The sequence below is a fragment of the Seriola lalandi genome, unplaced genomic scaffold (genome assembly GCF_002814215.2).
Source record: "Seriola lalandi dorsalis isolate HSWRI2012SDOR001 ecotype SW California unplaced genomic scaffold, Sedor1 jcf7180002054693, whole genome shotgun sequence".
Taxonomy (NCBI): Eukaryota; Metazoa; Chordata; class Actinopteri; order Carangiformes; family Carangidae; genus Seriola; species Seriola lalandi.
The window spans coordinates 139,134-148,443 of NW_019525246.1; the positions used below are offsets into that span (position 1 = coordinate 139,134).

General features: G+C 41.2%; 1 protein-coding gene across 1 annotated transcript; it reads right to left on the bottom strand.

The window, feature by feature from the left end:
- Window positions 1-2,775: 2,775 nt before the first annotated feature.
- LOC111667915 (dehydrodolichyl diphosphate synthase complex subunit nus1-like) lies at window positions 2,776-5,465 on the bottom strand. The gene is made up of 2 exons (XM_023423766.2): window positions 4,898-5,465; window positions 2,776-3,264 (listed from the first exon to the last, which is right to left on the bottom strand). Exons 1-2 carry the CDS (start codon window positions 5,295-5,297, stop codon window positions 3,062-3,064), a joined length of 603 nt encoding a protein of 200 aa, XP_023279534.1. The 5' UTR covers window positions 5,298-5,465; the 3' UTR covers window positions 2,776-3,061.
- Between the last annotated feature and the right edge of the window lie 3,845 nt (window positions 5,466-9,310).

A 9,310-nucleotide genomic window follows, 5' to 3' on the forward strand; every position in this document is an offset into this window, starting at 1 on the left:
GTCTGAGTGCTCAGAGAGCAAACCAACGTGAAGCTTCACATGCTGAGCCTTGATGGCAGAGAGAATTCTGATGCTAAAAACACAGCAACATGATGCAGGAACATGTCTCTCTCAAATGTCAGACATAAATCATACACGGCTGCACTTCTATCCAAAACACTTTACTATTCGCCTCTCATTCAACTGCTGCCATCTTAAAGTGGCTCAGGACACATGTAATTTATGTCAAATTTATATGCAATTTTCATTTGATATAAGCAAAGGATTTTGTTTTAAATGTGCCACATGTAAAAATCACTAACTAAAACCAGGCATCACACTTTAAACTAAATCAACAACCTTAGTAACAGCAATGACATGACAGACCAAACCCAACTTAACGTCCTGTTCATTTCTTTAGTCTAATAAATCATTACAGTGATGATAGTATTTACTTGGGGAGCTACATGTTGCCTCGCAAACCAGTGGTGACTGAAGAGGAGTCCATGAAAAAAAAAACTGAACAGGCTTCATAATTCACAAAAGTTGGGAAAAAATGTGAAAGATTTCCAGGTGCAGGGCAGATATTACTGTAGAGGGCACTCTTCCTCAGACAACATCATGATGCACATGTTTTATCAGTCAGTGGTGGCCAGTGTACTCTTTAACGCTGTAGTCTGCTGGGGCAACAGCATGTCCGAAATGAACTGGACAAGCTTGTCAAAAAGGCTGGGTCTGTGCTCGGCAGGAGTCTGGATTCACTCAGGACTCACTCAGGACTGTTGTGGAGAGACGGATGCAATGTAAGATGGAGGCCATATTGGACAATATCAACCATCCTCTCCACAACATTCTGGCAGGACAGAGAAGCAGTTACAAGTGCAGCAAACATCTCATCTCACTGAGCTGCAGAACAGAGAGGTTCAGAAGATTCTTTTTTCCCACTGCCATCAGGCTATACAACCCCTCAGCCAAAGGAAGTGGACTAATCAAATTATTATTGGTTATTGGAAATATTAACTGTTTTTATTATTAATATTATTATTATCATCATCATCAACGAGCTAATGGACACATGAATGTCCCCTAGGGGATAAATAAAGTATGTATCTATCTATCTATCTATCTATCCATCTATCTATCTATCAAGACCATGATGCTGCGGAGGGAGAGCGCCAGGCTTGAAACATGTTGTAACTCAGAGTATCTGCTGATCCAAGTCTTTTCTCTGTTCGACATGTCAGTTATTAGCACACATACTGAGCATATTCACTGGTTACCATGGAGTATGGCTAATGTCTCAGCTGGTTTAATCTACTGAATTATACAAGCAAAAATAAACCCTCCAGTCTTGTTTGTTTGAATAAACTTATTCTAAACTTTAACCGAGGGTGAGAGAGGCACTAAATGACACAATGACACTTAGGTACACAATTACACAACCATGCTGTGCCAATCACTCCGTGCGTTTACATGTATTTAGAGATGTAATATTGAAAAACACCCATTTATAGTATCAATTAATAATTTAGACACATTATACGACAAAGCGTTATAAAAGTGACTATCCTGCACCATGACCTTCGCTTTCATCACAGCTGACGTGAGTAAGGTTGTTTACTAAGAAGCCACAACACTGTACAAGCATAACCAGGGGGGCTTCCTATATCTGGCTGACTGGACAAACTTAGCACCTGGAAGGTTCTACCTTCTGGAGGTTTCTCTGAGAGGTCTCCTCTCTTCTCTCTAATGTCTCAGTTAGTGGGGTGCAGCTCTAAAAGAGTCCTGGTTGTTCCAGACTTCTTCATGTCAGATTCCTTCTCAGGAACCTTCAATGCAGCAGAAATGTTTTGTGAGCCTTGACACAATCCTGTCTCTGATTTCTGCAGCAGCTCCTTCCTCCTTATAGTTCCTGCTCTGATCTGCATCGTTAGCTGTGAGACTTTATATAGTCGTTATGTGTCTTTGCACATCATGTCCAATCAGCTGAGTTCTCCACAGGTGGACTCCAATTAACGTGTAGAAACAACTCAGAGATGATCCAGAGAAATGGAGGAACCTGAGCTAAACTTAAAGTCATGGTAAAGTGTCTAAATACATATGTCAATGTGAGATTTCAGGTTATACTTTTTAATAAAGATTAAAATAAATTTCTAAAATTCTGTTTTCACTTTGTCAGTTGCTGGGGAATTGATAAGAAAAATGTATTCAAATGAGTTTATCATGAAACTGCAACAGAACACAATGTGAAGAAAGTGACAGGGTCTGAAGACTTTCTGAATAAACTGTATCTGTATATTATACATATTTGTTCTCTTCTCTATCCATTTTAATTTTTATCGACAACTCTTAGTGTTGAACAATCTAACAACAACCACAGAGACGGACGATGAACCATTCCTGTCACCACCTACCTTGTTCAGAGATGGCTGCACCCTAGTGGTGAAAAAGCTAAATACTTTTCCAGCAAAACTAGTTGAATTTCAGGTTTGATTGCAGAACCCTATCTTTCCCAAGGTAAAATGCAAACAAACAACACTCAACCTGTTCAGTGCTTCATCTCCACTTTAACTTCTCAGTTTACTCAGAGAAAACAGAAAACACTGTATTAACCAGGTCACTGTAAATCTATTGACATGCAGCTGGTCAGTCATAAGATTGTTCCCTTATACCCTGACCTTATTTTGGAACCACAGTTTATTTAACTGTAGTAATGCTACAAGACGCCATGTTGCTCCTGACTCTCTACCTCCACAGAGGAGGTTGTGTGTTTTCTGTCTGTTTGTCAGCAGGATCACACAAAAAGTACTGAAGCGATTTGCACTGAACTTGGTGGAGGGATGAAGCATGGCCCAGGGAAGAGGCCATTGCAGCTCAGGATCATTTACTATGAATGTGAAATGTTTTTTTCTCTGAAGTCTGGAGTATGACGTTTGAGGTCTTCGCCTTCTGTGTGTCTGTGTAAGAACACACTGACAGTGCAGCACAACATTTAACAGTGAATTTAAGTGTGTTTTTGCCATGCACATACAGTACATATTTGTACAAAGCTACACCAGGTTTCTCCTTTACATTTAATAAATCAGTTTACTCTAACCAGTTTACACTGTGACTGTGAAACACAATGACTTAAATAACAGTACAAGTCCATACCATGGTGCTGGTGTTTGTCACTGCTGTTGCTCAGGAACTCCACATTGTATTTGGATCCATCCACACCAAGCAAATCCTGCTGTTGCCTTACAATCTCTTCCAGCAGACGAGAGTTGTTCTTTCGAAAAATACCTGGAGGGGAGAGACCAGTGAGGATGTGTCATTCAATACAAATCGAGAAAAATAAATAACACATTTTTATTTCTTTCACTAAGATGCTGGAGGAAAAAGCAGCCAGGGCCAGAAGTGAAAGATGAAAGCTCAGCTCTGACTCTGAAGCTTGGATTGATTACATTTCCCTGATGTAATCGATTCAACCAACAACTTAAGTATGTATGTGCTGAATAACAAGATCTGATGACAGAATGGATCAACCATGAACCAGCGCTGAGAAAGTGGATCTACTACGAGCTTTATTCTATGCTTATGTATTCTTTTTCTTTTATCCCTTTTGATAAGAATGTAAAACAACAGAGCAGTAGACTCCAGGACTAGTCAGTATCACATATTCAAAGATGGCTGCCCTGAGAATGGGGGTATGCAAAGTGTGCAAAGAGTGTGTAATATAAAACAGCTTTACATGACCAACTTGCACCACTTGATCAGATTATAACAACCAGCTTTTTCAGGTGGGATCAAGTTATTATAGGAATGAACCAGTCTACTCAAATCAAGGTGTTTACCTGTCCTTTATGAGCCCTAATGTGAACACAGCTTGTGTCCTGGGGCTGGTTTAACAAAGACAGACAAACTGTGGTTTAGATTTATAACAAAAAGTCACACTTCAGACCTCTAAATTCATCCACTGGACAAAGCAGTTTAGTTCTTGAATATCTTAAAACAGACTATGGTACAATGAATTCTGGGTAAGTTAAGAGTATTTCAATGTAAAAAAAAAATGAACCGCATCCAAGTGCTGAGCTCTGTTAACCCCAGCAGAAAAGTTTCTCTTCTGGAAGAATTCAACAGTTAACAAGGATGTTTTACTTTGGAAATTCAGCCAAGAGTGAAACGATAAAAAGTAAAAGAAAAATCTGATTTGGCATCTAAAAACTATTCCCCTTCTCATTGCTCTCTCCATAATAATGTTAGCAACACACACACAAATTATGAGCCATGTTTTCCTGTTTTTGTTGTTGGGTGCTACTGGTCAGCTCAGATTGTTACCATAGTAACATTGGTCTTGATCTTTATTTTTGTGATCTATGAGCAACATTAAGACCGGACCAACACTACAGACCAGTTTGACATATCTTTGTGACATAACAAATATAATATTACATTGGCATTTCTGTTCCCCTAGAGACTGGAAAATGAGCAGTACTGTCAATGGAACAAACTAATACAACCTCTACAGTCACATGGCATTACATGGGGGAGGGGTGTTCATGTTCAGCCTGTATAAATTATGGTCATTTGAGTATTGAAACGTTATGAAAGTCAAACAAACATATCAAATCAAACTAATCAAACACAAATGAGTGCGTGGAAGTAATGAGATAAGAAATCAGCTGTGTAGTGTAGACGGTAGCAGGAATTACTGAGGAAGTTTACAGAGAACAGAATTCATTTTTAAACACTCAGCAATCCTCTGGTTCCAGATCTTCTAACCTTAATGTTCAGCCCACTAAACTCGTTGACCGACTAGGAGGGAACATGGCAGAGTAGTTAATCTTAACTAAACCAATTTAGAGGAGAGTCACACAGAGTTGAGCCCTCAGTCAGTAGCAGTAGAGACACGGAGGACAGAGACTAGAGTGTTTACCGTGATTGTCATAGACGCTGACATAAGAAATGCCGACAGCCATACACCAGACGACCAAGTTCGCTATGTCCGTGTAGCTAGGCTCTTCTTCCGCCACCAACAGGCCAATGTGGACCGGCAGCTTCTCCAGGGACCTGCCGTCGGATAACCACCGTGGCCGGTGACCAGCAGTGTGGTGTTCAGTTACCGGATTAGCGTTAGCATCGGGGTTGTGATTTAACTTCTTGTGATGATCTGGGAACCCGGCCAGGGCTACCGGCAGCAGAAATGTCGCCATCGCCCTCTCCCACAACCGGTCCTTCCAGCTCCGAAGCCAGACGCGAAGCCAGGAGACGAGCGCTCTGTTGACGTGTACAACAACCAGCAAGAACCGCCATAACAAGCCATACAGCAGCGCCATTAGCGTATTAATTCCTGTCGTATAAAGTCTTAAAGGACGGCGGTCAAATGAGCAGCACCGGTGCGTTACTCTGAAGCAGTGTCTGCCTGCTAAATCTGTTTCAGCGGCGCCTACAACTCCCTGCCAGTCGCCATCTTCCTCTCTCCTTGGCAACCCCTGACCTGTAAACCCTCGGCGTGATACACGTAGATCGCTTATTGGTCAGAAGTAGAGTGACGCAACACTGAATCCGCCTTAACAAGTGTTACACAGTTTATGGTCTTTACAGTCAGTGGTGTCAGAGCAGGCCCAGGAGCAGGCCGCAAAATAACGGTTCATATCTCGAAATAAACTCACACACTAACACGTGGCAGCGGCTCAATGAATATTATTCATTGTTATGTCATTTCTTACCCACAGTCCTTTGGAGAATAGTCCTTTCCACACGGCACTGAACAGCAGAGTTTCACTGCTCTCTGCCTGAACATGTCAAGACTGTTGCACCTGTAACCACATCAACACTGATGACAGTGTACACCTGGAGTACCTGTACGTCTCTGCAGCAAGGTGAAAAGTCAAACCACATCCAGCTGCATTCAGCTGTGAAGTTGCTCTGTAATATGTACAGTTCATTCATCAAGTCTTTAGAACTCTTTGGTTTCTACACAATTTGTTCTGTTACAGTTTTATGATAAAATTTTAAAAAATATCCATAAGTGGAAACAGAGTTTTAGAAAGTTTTTTTCAAACTCATTTAAAAGGAAAAACTGATATCTCACATTGACATAAGTATTCACACTTTACTATGACTGTAAGTTTACCTCAGGCTCCTCCATTTCTCTGGATCATCTCTAGGGTGTTTCTATACCTTGATTGGAGTCCACCTATTGTAAACTCAGCTGATTGGACATGATGTGGAAAGACACACAGCTGTCTATATAAAGTCATAGTAAATGATCCTGTGCTGCCCCCAACACGCAATGGCCCCCTCCCTGGGCCATGCTTCATCCCTCCACCAAGTTCAGTGCAAATCGCTTCAGTACTTTTTGTGTGATCCTGCTGACAAACAGACAGAAAACATAAAACACAACCTCCTCTGTGGAGGTAGAGAGTCAGGAGCAACATGGCGTCTTGTAGCATTACTACAGTTAAATAAACTGTGGTTCCAAAATAAGGTCAGGGTATAAGGGAACAATCTTATGACTGACCAGCTGCATGTCAATAGATTTACAGTGACCTGATTAATACAGTGTTTTCTGTTTTCTCTGAGTAAACTGAGAAGTTAAAGTGGAGATGAAGCACTATACAGGTTGAGTGTTGTTTGTTTGCATTTTACCCTGGGAAAGATAGGGTTCTGCAATCAAACCTGAAATTCAACTAGCCATCTCTGAACAAGGTAGGTGGTGACAGGAATGGTTCATCGTCCGTCTCTGTGGTTGTTGTTAGATTGTTCAACACTAAGAGTTGTCAATAAAAATTAAAATGGATAGAGAAGAGAACAAATATGTATAATATACAGATACAGTTTATTCAGAAAGTCTTCAGACCCTGTCACTTTCTTCACATTGTGTTCTGTTTCATGATAAACTCGTTAAATCAACTCAATAAAAATTTCCCTCATCAATTCTGAGTCCCCAACAACTGACAAAGTGAAAACAGAATTTTAGAAATTTTTCAATTTTTATAAAAAAGTATAACCTGAAATCTCAAATTGACATATGTATTTAGACACTTTACTATGACTTTAAGTTTAGCTCAGGTTCCTCCATTTCTCTGGATTATCTCTGAGTTGTTTCTACACGTTGATTTGAGTCCACCTGTGGTAAACTCAGCTTATTGGACATGATGTGCAAAGACACATATAGACTATATAAAGTCTCACAGCTGATGATGGAGATCAGAGCAGGACCATAAGAAGGAAGGAGTTGCTGCAGAAATCAGAGACAGGATTGTGTCTAGGCTCAAAAACATTTCTGCTGCATTGAAGGTTCCTGAGAAGGAATCTGACATGAAGAAGTCTGGAACAACCAGGACTCTTTTAGAGCTGCACCCCATTAACTGAGACATTAGAGAGAAGAGAGGAGACCAAGAACCTGATGGTCTCTCTAAGCACCAGAGATCCTGTGTGCAGATGGAGAAACTTCCAGAAGGAGAACCAGAAGAAGAAGAACCACCTGAGACCAGACCAACAGTTCTGGTCTCATCAGACCAGAGAATCAGATTTTTCTCAGTCTCAGTCTTTTAGCTGCTTCTTTACAAACTGTCACTGAGGACAGGTTTCGTCTGGACTCTCTGACATAAAGACCAGATCAGTGGAGAGCTGCGGTGATGGTTGACTGTTCTGGTCTGTGGTTCCCTGATGGTGGAACAAGCTACCAAAGTCTATCAGAGCAGGTGTGTCCCTCTTTATCTTCAAGAATCTGTTGAAGACTCGTCTCTTCTCCTAACACCTCTAACACCCTAACATTGTCTAACAAGTGCAGGTAAAGTTCATAGTAAGTTCTTCTTTCCCTGATCTTCTTCACTTATTAAATAGATGTAGTACATAGTTCTTACACCAAGGTCTCCTACTGCACTGAAGCTTTGGTGATGCCCCTCACTTGTAAGTCTCTTTGGATAAAAGCATCTGACTGATGAGTCAACGTGAATGTAAATGAGTGAGGGTGTCTGAATTAAGGTGCTGAATGGTTTGTGATAAGTACTGACACTTGTGAGTTGAAGACTTTGGTTAGATGTTCTGACAGTCCAGTTGTGTAAGAGAGTCTCGGTTGGATGCTCCTGGTGGTCACTGTTGGTTTTAGTCTGTCCTGGTCTTAAATCAGAGTGGGATTCCTGTCCTGCACTCCTTGGAGGTTTGGACCTTGAATTAAGATTAGCCCGTTATTCTTTGTAAACTGCTTAAACTTAGAACACTGAGTGAACAGCTAAAAGGTGAATGGACTGCCCTATGCATATTATGTTACACTGCTCTACCTCCTGGTTCATGAGATTGTCTTGGTAGTCTCATTGTAAGTGTGTTTGTCAGAGAGAGAGTCGGGCAAGTAGGGGCTGAGTAATTTGATATGCTGCACTGTTTCACAAATAAAAACAACGATGTTAGAGATCTTTTATGTTATTATATATACAGATAGATAGCTAGATAGATACTTAATTTATCCCCTAGGGGAAATTCATGTGTCCAGTAGCTCATTAGTAAGTAGGCTCTGCCCCTTCAGGTAGATGGCATCCGTGTTCAGGGACCAGTCCAGTTCACTGTCAAGGTGCACACCTATGTATTCAAAAAAATGTGCACCACCTCAATATCCTTTCCTCCAATGTTGACTGGCTGAAGGGCCTAGACCTCCAAAAGTCGATGACCATCTCCTTGGTCTTGGAGGTGTTCAGAAGGAGTCAGTTCTTGTTGCTCCATTCACTGAAAGGCCATCGTCAGATCCCTGTACTCCTCTTCCTGCCCGTTCCTGATACACGCCACAATAGCGTATTTGTTACTGAAAGTAATCAGTATTTGGTATAATGTCCTCCATCATATCTGTATTTTTTGGACTATGTTAGAAAATACTTGCAGAGGATTTATACATTATCTGGATACATGAGCTCTCCATGTGGCCCTGGGGTGTGGGTTAGAAAACGGTTCAGTCTTATGATGCGGCCCAGCTGCCCTCCACTGCTGTCATCTTGTGATGTTATCACAGCAAATAGTGTATCCGTGGTTCAGTTTTCCTGCTAACAACAGGAGTTTGTTGCTGGTAGATGGTGGACAACTGGAACATGTGCAGCCTGGTAACCAGAGATGTTCCTGTATGTTGTCTGCACTGGTCTAATATGTGGATGATGTAAAAGTCACTGACGCCACAAGGACAGTCCTAAGATACTCTGAACGTGACAGCTCAGTGAGATTGTGGGTGCTCTCTCATTAAAAACACCTCATGTTATTTACAATATGACGTTTCCCATGAATAAACCTTCCCACTGCACTAAAGAGTGAGATGCAGCTTCTGACTGTAGAACTGCTTACTCCACAAACAGAATGTAAC